Source organism: Monopterus albus, unplaced genomic scaffold (assembly GCF_001952655.1).
Source record: "Monopterus albus unplaced genomic scaffold, M_albus_1.0 scaffold210.1, whole genome shotgun sequence".
NCBI lineage: Eukaryota > Metazoa > Chordata > Actinopteri > Synbranchiformes > Synbranchidae > Monopterus > Monopterus albus.
In genome coordinates, this window is record NW_018128090.1 from 664,848 (window position 1) to 679,228 (window position 14,381).

At 42.4% G+C, this 14,381-nt stretch overlaps 1 protein-coding gene across 1 annotated transcript in view; it reads right to left on the reverse strand.

Moving 5' to 3' along the window:
* Positions 1-2,687: 2,687 nt before the first annotated feature.
* abhd17c (abhydrolase domain containing 17C, depalmitoylase) overlaps positions 2,688-14,381 on the reverse strand; it is a 35,229-nt gene continuing 23,535 nt past the window's right edge. Inside the window, exon 3 of the mRNA XM_020618883.1 lies at positions 2,688-3,629. Within this exon, the coding sequence (XP_020474539.1) occupies positions 3,410-3,629 (220 nt within the window). The 3' untranslated portion in view covers positions 2,688-3,409. The remainder of the gene's footprint in view (positions 3,630-14,381) is intronic.

The following is a 14,381-nucleotide window of genomic DNA, read 5'->3' on the forward strand; positions in this document are numbered from 1 at the left end:
ACATCTGCACCTGGTTACGTACTAGCTGACTAAGCTAACGTTAGCTTGTTTACCAACTACAACCAGGTACATGGATTGCTGCGTGTAACCTGCAGTGCACAGAAATCCTAGATCAAGCAAGAGTGGAAAAACATTTTGCTTTCAAAACTAAAATAGATGGTCTCATTTCCCAAACTTACAAAGTGCTGTTAAAGAAGAGGTGATGCAACGCGGTCGCAAACATGCTCCTGCTCCAACATTTTGGAAATACTCAGCTGGCATTACATTTGCAATGAGCATATGTTTTTCAAACAAGCACACAAATAGAATTTCTCAGTATTAATATTTGATATGTTGTTTTTGTATTATTTTTCAGATTTTAAGGGGTTTGTATTCAGTTTTTATTTACATTTTACACAGCAACTTTTTTGGAAATGGGGTTGTGATTAGATTTTTCAGATAGTATTAAAATTGCAAAAAAGAAATAAATGTGCTGGGTAATATATTTAACATGGCTGAGGATACACGAGACCGTCCTTCACCAAAGTTTTTGTGTAACAAAATCAAAGGTAAACATTTCTATTGCTTGTGTTCGTCATACTGCCTTCTAGTGAGGAATTCCTAAATCAAAGGGAACTCGGATGCACTGACAGAACGAAGGCTGCTTCTGTGTCGCTGCAGTCACAGAATCAACACGGAAACCAGATGACAGCTTGGGCTGGACGCCAGAGGTCACAGTCAGGGCAGGGCGTCAAACTAAATTGTGCTAAACGCTGGTATCAACTGCCTGGGCAAACTTCTTATTGACTTATTCTGAGATCAAACAGTCATGATGTGGACCTTTCAGCACTGAAATAATAAGGTCAGATACACACTTCCATGCATTCTTTATTCCATTATAAGCATTAAAACATCCATTGTGCCTTCTTTTAACACCCAACACTGTGTTTCATGGTATATTTAAGGCTGGTTTCATCTGTTTTACACACTACTACAAAATCTGATCCTACTGGTATCTGCTTTTCATTTGCATATTGTGAATCCAGTGTTAAAATCAACAAGACTGCCCTGTGTAAGGGCTAGTATGTATAGAGAAGATACTGTAGTATACATTACATTATCATACAAACCTGCTTCAGAGACAGTGTAAATCTATCAACAATTAAGACTGGAAAACCTCGTAAAAATGTCAGTATCAAAACAATAACCAGGACTAAAGCAGGGTCTTCATTTCCTTTAAAAAGAGAAGCTACAGGGAATATACTAGAGATGATCGAAGGCTTGTTATCCAGAAACACCGGGCCAACATTAGCTATAATCAGAAAACACTAACACCCAACTGACAAACCACCTCACAGCAATATACGGATCAATGAAATGATCATCACAAACACAATCCTTTGAAAACATTTTCAGCATTTGAGTTTTTGACTTCCTTTTTCAGTGTAACTGTTTAACTTCATGTGTAGTGTTTTACCTTTTCATTTGCAGAGAAGAGCTAATGATTTAAATCAAGTTGATGCAAACTGACATGTTCATACCTATGAGAGGTGATCTGCATGCACAGCATTCCACTTCCCCTGCATGGTTCTTTCAGATGTCTTTGGAGTTCCAGCTCAGCAGACAACAATGTTGATAAAAGAGGGCATCCCTGGCTGATTCTCTCTCACTGGGGGCAGAAACAAGTGGATGAGAAAAGGGGGTGACTGCGAAAAGGGGGTGACCGCAGTCAGGCTGAATTTGATTTTAGTACCGTGCTGTCCTTTCAGTATTCCTCAAACCTTCTGGCTTTAACAGTGACTGACTGACTCCCCCGGTGAATAGCAGCAGCTATCAGACCCCCTGAAGACCACATAGTCAACAGGAATGTCAGGGTGAAATGTTTATGAGCTTAAGGCTTCATTTGTAGTGTCAAAGGACTGATAAATTAAGTGTACACCCAAACCCAGCAACATGTTCACCTTGAATACCTTCACATGGAGCAGAGTTCACAGTTGAGTATCTCTTGTCTGCAGGTAAACCCAACACCATGCCCCATGGCTTTAGCATACGGTACTGAATCAAGAAGTCCTGTTTCAAACAGCTGTCAAGTGTTATTAGCACATGATGTCCAGTTAACAGTATAGCCCTGACAGCTGCTCCTCTCTTCTACTGAGGTTAGCTTCTAGCACAGTACCCAACATTTGGAATATTCATTACCATGTTGTGTAGCAGCAAACCTGGTGTGACACAATTTGCATATGCAGTTACATGCACAAAATAAAAGAATAAGACTGTGGATTATTTCAACAATGGCTTCAGCAGGTGATGAGATGTCAAGATGTGATTGTTTTCTGCAGCACAGGTTGATAAAAGCAGTTTACAGAATGACCTGTTGAGGCATTCTCCAAGTCATTTAGGTCCTCTGGTAAATTCAGGCTCACAGCGCTCTAAACCATCACCTTCCATTGTGTCTTCTTGTACAACTACTGTGAATAAGCAAATCAGTTCTAAGTGTAGTCATTTTATTGGAATTAACACCCAAGGTCAGGTTCCTAGGCTGAATTCATCAGTGGCTCCAAAGGACTTGAGTAATTGTGTTAAGGGCGGCATACTGTAAAATGCTTTATCTTCCCCAGTGTATGAGAGAGTAGCATGCTTCAGGACAACAAAGATCACAGCTACAAAGGCCAGATGTGCAGGGGTGCACTCAGGTTAACCTATTACCTGAAAATAGCTGCACGTTAAATGTGCACATTTATTAATTTTTTTTTTTTTTTTAAATTGACCCTGAATGGTAACATAAAAAAAACAAAACAGAAAAAGTAAAAAAACAACAACAACAACAACAACAAAAAGCTTCAATTGTATCTTGAGGTGCAAAATCAATACTTCTTCACCTGGTAGAAAAAAAAAACAAAAATCAGGATTAAACAAAGACTCTCGGCCAAAAGCAAAGCAAGGATCATAGGGGAAAAACGGAGGGAATAAAAAGGAAACATGGCCGAGTGACACAGTTGGAGACACTGGCAAAGAAAAGGTGAGGGAGACAGAAACAACAGAGGAAGGGAAGGAGGGTGAGAGCTGGAGTGGGACATGAGTCCAGACTGAGCAACGAGTGCAAATGCTCGTCTAGGCCCAGTGTCAGTGGCCAGTTAGCCAGTAAGTCCACATGTCAGAGCAGCAGCTAGATTTTAGGGACTATACGTGTTAAGCCAAAGCTGTATGTCCAGCTGGGAATGGTCTGTGCTCAGCTGCACCTCAACTATGTAAGACCACTTCTACTTCCAGTCCACTACACACTCCCAGCCTGAAATGGCTCCAAGGACAGGGGAGAACAGCATGGCCAGTTTGCTCCAGTCCTGCCCCAATGCAAAGAAGTTGAGAGATGACAAAGAGAAGGTTTCTTGAGTGTTTTGAGATGAATCCTGGCCTGAAAGCTGAGCTCCCCTCAGGAGGTGGGAAGCTCAAAGGAGATAAACTGCTTGAGTCTCTCCAGGTACTGGGTGTACAGTTCAATGTCATTGTGACCAGCTCCCTCTACCCACAGCGGCTCGACGGCACGGGGGCAGCGCTCATACATGGCCAGGCCGTGTGAGAAGTCGATCACCTCGTCCTCCGTACCATGGATCACCAGCACTGGGGACGTCACCTTGGCCACCTTGTCAATACTGTGGAAGGGAAAAACAATTAAGTGCAAGAATGAAAGACGCAGCACTGAACTGTGACAGAAGGAAATGGGTTAGTCCATGGAAACCTTACAAGTAGTACAGGTAAGTAAGTAGTACAAGTGGTCACAGAATTGACTTCCGGTGTGTGGACGCTGGCGCGTTTTGCTGCCGCTACTCACGGAGGCTCTCTTTTTTTGCTCTATGTAATTGTGGTTTCTCTTGTTGTTTTATTCACGATGTGGCTCTATAAGCTCTATAAGCTCTTTGTCTGGTTGGCACTAACTTGGATTTTGCTGTCACTCGCTTACCAGCCTGTGGTAGGCTTGATCCAATACTCGGCAGCTGAGCTCCTCCGGCTACGTGGTCAGCTGTTTGTGCCCTCGCCAGCAGCGCTTTACCTCCACCCTGACATTGCTCTTCTGCCTTGTCGAAAGTATATTCACCGTGGTTCCCAGCACAACTTCCAGCATGATAACTCTAAGGTAATTACCTCTCTATGGTCCTCTTCTCGCCATCCAACCAGAGGCACTCGTCAGGCTGTGGAACACAGTGTGCTGGCCAACCTAGCCAGGGTGGCTAGCCCCTCCGACATTCATCACAGCTCTGCTAAATTTGGCCTCCTTAACATTCGCTCCTTAACTAGCAAGGGCCACATTCTCCGGGACCTTATCACTGACCGTAAGTTGGATTTTATGTGCCTCACTGAAACCTGGCAACAGCCAGGGGACTTCTCACATCTTAATGACTCTTCTCCTCCTGGGTTTGTTTACATTTGTCAACCCCGTGACTCAGGTCACGGGGGAGGGCTTGCATTAATCTATCGTGACAAGTGGAAAGTCCAGCCAGTATCTGTACCCATGTTCAGCTCATTTGAATCCCTTGTTTGCAAACTTACTGGCCCTTCTCCTATTATTGTTGCTGTAATTTATCGTCCTCCTAATTCACATTCTGGCTTTTTAAATGACGTTTCAACCTTCATCGCTCACCTAGTCACTTTGTCACCAAATGTAATACTACTGGGGGACTTGAATATACATATGGACAATAACAACCTTCCTCTGACCAAAGTTTTCTCATCATGCCTTGACATTTCTGGATTTCAACAATTCATAGATTTTCCCACCCATATTAAAGGATATATCCTGGACCTAATATGTTGCTCCGGGCTCACTCCATCCAACTGTTCAGCTGATGAACTCCCCATCACAGATCATTTCTTCATTTCATTTGATGCTGCAATCTGTCTCTCCAGTACGAGGCCGTCTTGTCTCATCTGCTTCCGGAATATTAAGAACATTAACATGGATGCCTTACTTTCCAGTCTTGACTCTTTTGGGACCTCTGTTGGCTCTTCTTCCCCCAAGGAGCTTGCTACATTATATAACAATACCCTTTCTAATATTCTCAACTCCCTTGCCCCAGTATAAACCTGGACTGTATCATTCTCTCACACTGCCCCCTGGTTTACCCCTGAACTCCGGACTATGAAAACCAAAGGCCGCCAACTTGAGCGCCTCTTCAGGAAATCTGGACTCTCCATTCACAGGGATCTGTATAAAGCCCATATTTTACACTATAAGGACTCCCTTTTATGTGCCAAATCTAACTACTACTCCGGCCTCATCTGTGCCAACACTGGTAATACTAAGTCACTTTTCTCTCTCCTCCAACCCCGATTCCTTTCCCCCTCACTTTTACTCAACTGATACCTGTAACTCTCTCATGCGGTTTTTTGCTGAGAAAATCCAAAATATTCATCAGCAACTCCACCCAAATACTCTACCCTCTACCTCTTTTGAACCCTTCCCCCCAGGTCAGTTTTTCTCTGCTTTTCACCTCCCGGATGCTTCTGATATTGCAGACCTTATTCATTCATCAAAATCGTCCACATGTGTGCTTGATCCTCTCCCCACCACTTTGGTTAAATCCCGTCTTCCTTCTCTACTTTCACTCATAACTGCAATTATCCATTCATCACTCACCACTGGATCTGTTCCCACACAGTTTAAAATCACTGTTATCACCCCAATCCTGAAAAAACCTGGTCTCAATCCAAATGACTTTAATAATCTTCGCCCTATTTCTAATTTGCCTTTCATCTCCAAAATCCTGGAAAAGACTGTTGCTACTCAACTTCATTCCTACCTAACTCAAAATAACCTCTATGAGCAGTTTCAGTCAGGTTTTCGCCCTCTCCATAGTACTGAATCTGCTCTCATAAAAATCACTAATGATCTTCTTTTGGCAGCAGATTCTGGCTTACTTTCTCTTCTTATCCTTCTCGACCTGAGTGTTGCCTTTGATACCATCTCTCACTCTATCCTTCTCACCAGATTAGCTTCTATTGGAATCACCCACACCACGGGAAATTGGTTTAAATATTATCTCTCTGGCCACACTAAGCTCATTAAACTTCAGTCTTTTACCTCCACTCCTTCCCCTGTTTCCACTGGTGTGCCCCAGGGCTCAGTCCTGGGGCCCCTTCTGTTCATCATATACCTCCTCCCCCTTGGCTACATATTCCGTAAATACAACATTTGCTTTCACTGTTATGCGGATGACACCCAGCTCTACCTTTCTTGCAAACCTAATTCTACACTCCCACCTCCCTCCCTTACAAACTGCCTGGTTGAAATAAAGTCTTGGTTCTCAAATAATTTTCTCAAACTGAATAGTAATAAAACTGAATTTCTTTTAGTAGGTACTAAATCAATTCTATCCAAAGTAGACGGTTTTTCAATTTCCATCGATTACTCTTCTGTTTCCCCCTCCCCTCAGGTTAAGAGTCTGGGTGTTATCCTCGACAGTACCCTCTCATTTCAGAGCCAGATTAATAACATTACCCGGTCAGCATATTTTCACCTACATAACATTAATCGCCTCCGTTCTTTCCTCACTTCTCGTACCACTGCAATACTCGTTCACAGTTTGGTCACTTCTCACCTTGACTATTGTAACTCTCTCCTCTTTGGTCTCACTCGCAAATCCCTCCATAAACTTCAACTGGTTCAGAACTCTGCTGCCCGTATCATTAGTAAAACCTCTTCTATCCATCACATTACCCCTGTTTTGAAGCAGCTTCATTGGCTGCCTGTGCTGTTCTGAATTAATTATAAAATTATTCTTTACACCTTCAAAGCTATTCACGGTCTCGCACCCTCGTATCTGTCTAACCTTATTCATATTGCCATTCCCTCCCGTTCTCTCCGTTCTGCCTCTTCTCTTCATCTTGTTCTTCCCTCTGCCCGCCTTATCACTATGGGGGGCAGGGCATTTAGTCGCTCTGCCCCCCGGCTTTGGAATGCTTTACCTCCCGACATCCGTAACATTGACTCTATTCAGCATTTCAAATCCAGACTCAAAACTCACCTGTTTAGTGTTGCCTATCCCACCTAATCCTCATTTTTTGTCCTTCGGTGTGCACGGTTCTGTTGGTCAACTGGTAGCGGAACCTTTGATGGACTGCTGTTTCCTGCCTCTGCGGTAAACCATACTCATTTCCTGTTTTCTGTACCTGCACTGCGGCTATATTCGTGTCTGTGCTGTACGGCGACCTTGAGTGCCTAGAAAGATGCCTTTATAAATAAAATGTATTATTATTAAGTACCTGTTGGACTGCATTACGTTGATCACCACACACTCTAAAAATGTTTAGTCTCATTGTGGTGGAAACCACAGGCTTTCTAAATAAATAGTATGGCAAGTTGGAACAAAGACTGTCAATAATTAATAGTTTAGGAGACAAGGACGTGTGATGGAACAGTCAGAAAATGTATTGTATTCTGCTGGAGTGTGCTAGGGCCTTTTATGAACCAGACGTACACACGATGTGCTTGCTGACCGGCCACAGATTATAAAATGAACACGCAATCAGCACAGTGATGAACTGAGCTGTATCATTGACAGCCAGCTGCTTTGAGTATAAACAGATTTTCAGTGACAGTAAACATATGTGAAAGAGTAGGTGCAACATGAGTGCTACAGTGAACAACGTACTCCCATCATGTAGACAAGTTATGCATATGATTGTGTTTAAAACCAGAGTCCACTGTGGGGAGTCTCTGGTAACTTGTTTCATATTTATTTGTTGATTTTGTTCATTTACTCTTGAAGGAAGCTTCGCAATTTTATATTTTTATATTGTGTTTAATTTACAATTAAAGTAATTTGTGTTTGCTTAATCTGTTCTTTCAACTCTTGATTAGGGCTGTATCTGACTAAGAATTCTGTCAGTCGACCAAGGTCGGCTCTTCGGTGTGTCTATTTGTTCATTGTCTTTGTCTCCCTCTCTCTCTCTCTCTCACACACAAGCGTGCATATATAGCCTATACTGTCAGGAAATCAACTGATATGAATTTCACTGATGACTTCAACCACAAACATCACGATTCAAATGCAAAAGTGACAGGAACATATTCTGAGCATTTAAAAACGAATAAAGACAGTTGCATATGATGATTTAAATTGCCGATATCCAACGGGCTGCCGTATGGATTTGTCAAAATAACGAGACAGGCAGCACACTTCTACTTCTGTTGAAACAATGCTCTTATAGTAAGTTTTTTCTTCTGAGATGTGGTTAGAACCTAGTTTACCAACAGGTTTAAACTTCTCCCATCAGTTAACCACAGCCATGTTGTTACTCTGTGTTTGATGTACGCCAGCTTGCACTGCGAACAATTCCTCATTCAAATGTTTTCCCCACTTCGTTTAGTTAGTTCCGTACTCCCGTCCGGATGGATGCATGTTGCAGAAATAGCTGGTAAACAGCTGTGTGGTGCACTTTAAGGGAAATGGGTTAGCACACCGGGCTCATATGACATTATGCAAAACCAGCCACATCGTCATGACAGTCTTTTCTCTTTTAAACGTAGGCCACAATGTTTAAAAACACTTCTAATAAAGTACAAATCTCACCTTTATGTGGCTTGTCCTAGTGGACTTTGTTGTCCTTTTCTCTGTGTTCAGCAATTTGCTAAATAGTGTAATCCAACCTTAATACATCCATGTGTCACAGTGTCCCTGTTGAAGTGGGTGATCCCCTCCCCCGACCATATGGGGAAGCACTGGCACACTGCAATGGCCAGGAGGAGACAAACTAACGGGTGCTGGAGCAAACCTTCTATTGTACTGCACACTGGCTGACAAAAAATAAAAACAAAGGCTCGACTAAAAGAGTCTCAGTCAATTGACAGGTCTCTAAAGATCTGACTAGTCAAATTTCAGGGGGTAGCCCTGTTCTTAATTTACTCTGACTTTGTGGCGAAAATAAATCACAGCGGTTAAAAAAGTTCTACTATGGAAAAACAACACTGTGTATTATAAATTAACAATTAGCAGGCTACTGATTGTTAATGCAGTCGATGACTGATCCATAATTCAAACCTTCGTTTTTGAGGTCAAAGTATGAAAGTGGAACTTGGAAATTCAAAGTCACAAGAACATAACAAAATATGCTCAATTTGCGATGGGGGCGAACACAGAAAGGACGCTTACCAATGTTGGCATAAGACACTGAACCCCAAGTTGCTTCCGATGCCCAGGACAAAGCTTTGCAGGGGCAGTGGCACCATCTGTGTGTGTGTGAGCTGGTGCACAGATGGCTGCCTCGGTTCTGTATCGGAGATAAATTCCTTGTGTGTGTAACATACGTGGCCAATAAAAGTGATTATCATTATTATCACAGTGACCACAGAATCCCAGCTGCGAAACATGGAGACAGGAGTGTGCTGATATGGGGCTGCAATGGTGCCAAAGGTGTAGGGGAGATGACATTTGCAGATGGAACTATGAATGTAAATTTACAATTATGATATTTTGACTGTACGACCAAGTTTACCTTCCATTATTCCATAATTATATGCTGTGTTTAGGAGGGCTTGCAGACATCAGAGCCGCTCCTATTAACAGAGAGCTGGAAAGATCAAGCTGCTCTTATGAGGCTAACCAGCTGGCCATCTTGGGAACTGGCCTGCTACCTCAGAAGAAGACGGGCTGGTCTTGGTCAGGTAGTATGCCCTCACATCTCCCTTGTGTGTCAGAGCAAACCATTGTTGCCATAAAGTGACCACATCTGAACAGTTAATTTAGGGTCAAAAACCTCTTAAAACTGCTACTTCTCAGTGAAATGTTCCAAGATAAACTGTCAAGCTCAACTTTTAAGTCAATAGGAACAAGAACAACAAAAAGGGCTCAGACTAATGGAAAGTTTGAACATCTAGTACACTGACAGCTGAGCAAACTCCATCTGCTGATGAAGACTGTGTGATAAGGCTGACAACTCCACAACAAGCAGGACCTTGGATTTTGAGCTGAGAAACTGTCAACATCTCAAAACATCCAATGACACAATAACAGAATACAAAGGCTGACAGTTGTGGGCTTGGCACTTTTCCATCACTGCAGCAGCTGGTTTATGCAAAATGGAAGCTGGGATACTTGTCTACCCCAAGTTCAGACACAAACTGGTTCCAAAATTGTCCATAAAAAACAGGCAGAGCAAAAGCACCCCCTTCAATTCCCATAAGGGATAACTAATATTCATTAAAGGCACATAAATCACAGAGCAGGGTTTTTTACTGCATCATCCAAACTAGTGGTTCCATTTCCACCACAGCTGTACTCCTGCCTTGCTCCACACATGCTGCACATGTTGGTGGTTTGGGGGGGGGACTCAGACTGGCAGAATCTTTGAGTATCTGGACAGCACTGCAACAGAGGCTGTGAGTTACTGGGAGCTGCTACAGCTGACAGTTTGAGATATTAGTTCTTTTCCAAAGAAAAACTGGATTTTTGAATATTTGTGCTGGGATGTATTACAGTGCTGCATCAGGTTAACCAGCATGTCACAGTCAGACCTTGAGGCATCACAGACAGACTGCATAAAAAAAAATTAAAGTCATATTTGAGTCACTACGGCATGTAGTGTGAATGTAGCCAAAGTCAGAGACAAGTCCACAGTGGGACAGGAGATGACGTGTGTGGTTGCATTGCTATTCTAAGGACAGATCTGCATGAAAATACAAAGTGATGTTATCTCCAGGCATGCCAAACTGGAGAAAAGTGTTTATTTAATGATCCAATTACTGAAGCTGCTCTGTGATCATTCACTGTAACATGATGGCCTTCACAAAAGCTCTTATGTTTGTCCTTGTTGGAACCTCCCTGGCTCCTATTCAGATGTTTAGTCCAAGTTTCAAAATGCACAGAAAAGCTGGTGGGTGGAAACACCTTCTTGTTTCAAAAATAACATGGATGTGTGAAAAGTGTCTGTGTGTGAGACACACACACACACACACATGCGCGCGCAGAGTCACCTCAGTGATGATAAGCGCTGTCTTGTGGCCTGGATGGAGCAGTACTAAGCTCCAAGGCCCTGTCATGCATACAAATTTCTTATAAATCATCCCCATATCTTTCTCTCTAAGTCCACGGTGCCCTGCTGTTCAGAGGTTAGCTCGAAGATTAACGCTGGGACATCATCGTCAGCTACAGTAATTTCATTCCCGTTGGAATCCAGCTATTATCCTGTTCACTTTACAGCTGGGGTATACATCCTGAAATATGACAGGCATGGCTGTCAAACATATCTCCCAACATTTGTAAAAATGTGAGTTCACAGGGGACTGAGAAAAAATTGGTTCCTACAGATAAGTGACTATTGGGGTTAAGGTTTGACAGTATCTTCTAAGTGAGTCATATCGTCTGCTTATACAATTAAAATCCCTTATAGAATGCAATTACATTCAGCATTTGCACATAATCAAAACTCGAGGGTTCACTGTAGTGCTGTGCAGTTTTTAGTGACCGCCTAATTAATGCTGACAGTCAGTAACTGCTACAACAACCTGTACCATGAACAGCGGAAGATGTGAATTTTGACTGAAAACAGGTGTAGGCACTCAAAGAGTCACTCTGCCGTGATAAGTGGCCACTCTCCTGAGACTGTTCATCATTTTTTCCACAGGATGGCATGTGCTACACTATATTGTCTATAGGTGGCACTCAGCATACAGTCAGGTACAGCACCCTATGCGTACACAAACCGTTGCCCATGGTCTGCTATATGAATGTCTGCTTCGAAGTAAAGAAAAAGCCCTGTGGTCAGGCGTTGCTTTAAACCGTGATAATATTGCATCATTCACTTGTTTTATAACATAACAACAAAGTACAACTTTTATTTTCTTGGCTAGTAGCAGACAGCGGAATGACAGCAGTAGACATGACTTTTTCACATTAGAGAGCCCATGGTGCTTTTCCTTGTTTTCTGACTTATTTACAATGTTACAATGGTGAATCATCATCTTAGACGTAAAGCTCAAAAAATGAGGTGTACGTATGTTTTAGTACTTCTATGCAGAAGCAACTCTGATTACGCAGATCTTTACACTTGGCCATCTTACCTTATTCCAACACATCAACTTCGAAGACTGAATGTTCACTTGCTGCCTAATATACCCCACACAGTGACAGGTACCACTGTAAGGAGACAAGGAGATATGATTCACTTCACCTGTCAGTGGCTGATCGGTGTACATACATACAGCGGGTACGGAAAGTATTCAGACCCCCTTAAATTTTTCACTCTGTTATATTGCAGCCATATGCTAAAATCATTTAAGTTCATTTTTTTCCTCATTAATGTACACACAGCACCCCATATTGACAGAAAAACACAGAATTTTTGACATTTTTGCAGATTTATTAAAAAAGAAAAACTGAAATATCACATGGTCATAAGTATTCAGACCCTTTGCTTATTTTCCGTACCCACTGTATACTCAGTCTCCCACCGGCTTTGAAAGGCTGTTTTCAAAATCAACTTTTCTCATGGCCATTGTTGGGGCTAGCTTTGACTTGAAATTAGGGTTGTATACATCAACAGACGCTCGATTGATCTGACGTAATTGACGCAGGAATGATCACAGGCTGCCAATCATTCGGTAAGGCAACTGTTGCGCTGCATTATGGGATTTGTAGTTTGTGTGTTATCGGCGTTTCATATCGCCGGGCCATTAAAAAAAAAAAATGTATAAAATGATCTCGTGGGCCAGGTGTAATTGTACACCGGGACGAATGTGGCCCGTGGCCCAGTGATGTCTGTGCCGGTCCCAAGCCCGAATACAGTGCCTTGCGAAAGTATTCGGCCCCCTTGAACTTTGCGACCTTTTGCCACATTTCAGGCTTCAAACATAAAGATATAAAACTGTAATTTTTTGTGAAGAATCAACAACAAGTGGGACACAATCATGAAGTGGAATGAAATTTATTGGATATTTCAAACTTTTTTAACAAATAAAAAACTGAAAAATTGGGCGTGCAAAATTATTCAGCCCCTTTACTTTCAGTGCAGCAAACTCTCTCCAGAAGTTCAGTGAGGATCTCTGAATGATCCAATGTTGACCTAAATGACTAATGATGATAAATAGAATCCACCTGTGTGGAATCAAGTCTCCATATAAATGCACCTGCACTGTGATAGTCTCAGAGGTCCGTTTAAAGCACAGAGAGCATCATGAAGAACAAGGAACACACCAGGCAGGTCCGAGATACTGTTGTAGAGAAGTTTAAAGCCGGATTTGGATACAAAAAGATTTCCCAAGCTAAACATCCCAAGGAGCACTGTGCAAGCAATAATGTTGAAATGGAAGGAGTATCAGACCACTGCAAACCTACCAAGACCTGGCCGTCCCTCTAAACTTTCAGCTCATACAAGGAGAAGACTGATCAGAGATGCAGCCAAGAGGCCCAGGATCACTCTGGATGAACTGCAGAGATCTACAGCTGAGATGGGAGACTCTGTCCATAGGACAACAATCAGTCGTATACTGCACAAATCTGGCCTTTATGGAAGAGTGGCAAGAAGAAAGCCATTTCTTAAAGATATCCATAAAAAGTGTCATTTAAAGTTTGCCACAAGCCACCTGGGAGACACACCAAACATGTGGAAGAAGGTGCTCTGGTCAGATGAAACCAAAATCGAACTTTTTGGCAACAATGCAAAACGTTATGTTTGGCGTAAAAGCAACACAGCTCATCACCCTGAACACACCATCCCCACTGTCAAACATGGTGGTGGCAGCATCATGGTTTGGGCCTGCTTTTCTTCAGCAGGGACAGGGAAGATGGTTAAAATTGATGGGAAGATGGATGGAGCCAAATACAGGACCATTCTGGAAGGAAACCTGATGGAGTCTGCAAAAGACCTGAGACTGGGACGGAGATTTGTCTTCCAACAAGACAATGATCCAAAACATAAAGCAAAATCTACAATGGAATGGTTCACAAATAAACATATCCAGGTGTTAGAATGGCCAAGTCAAAGTCCAGACCTGAATCCAATCGAGAATCTGTGGAAAGAACTGAAAACTGCTGTTCACAAACGCTCTCCATCCAACCTCACTGAGCTCAAGCTGTTTTGCAAGGAGGAATGGGCAAAAATTTCAGTCTCTCGATGTGCAAAACTGATAGACATACCCCAAGCGACTTACAGCTGTAATCGCAGCAAAAGGTGGCGCTACAAAGTATTAACTTAAGGGGGCTGAATAATTTTGCACGCCCAATTTTTCAGTTTTTTATTTGTTAAAAAAGTTTGAAATATCCAATAAATTTCATTCCACTTCATGATTGTGTCCCACTTGTTGTTGATTCTTCACAAAAAAATTACAGTTTTATATCTTTATGTTTGAAGCCTGAAATGTGGCAAAAGGTCGCAAAGTTCAAGGGGGCCGAATACTTTAGCAAGGCACTGTA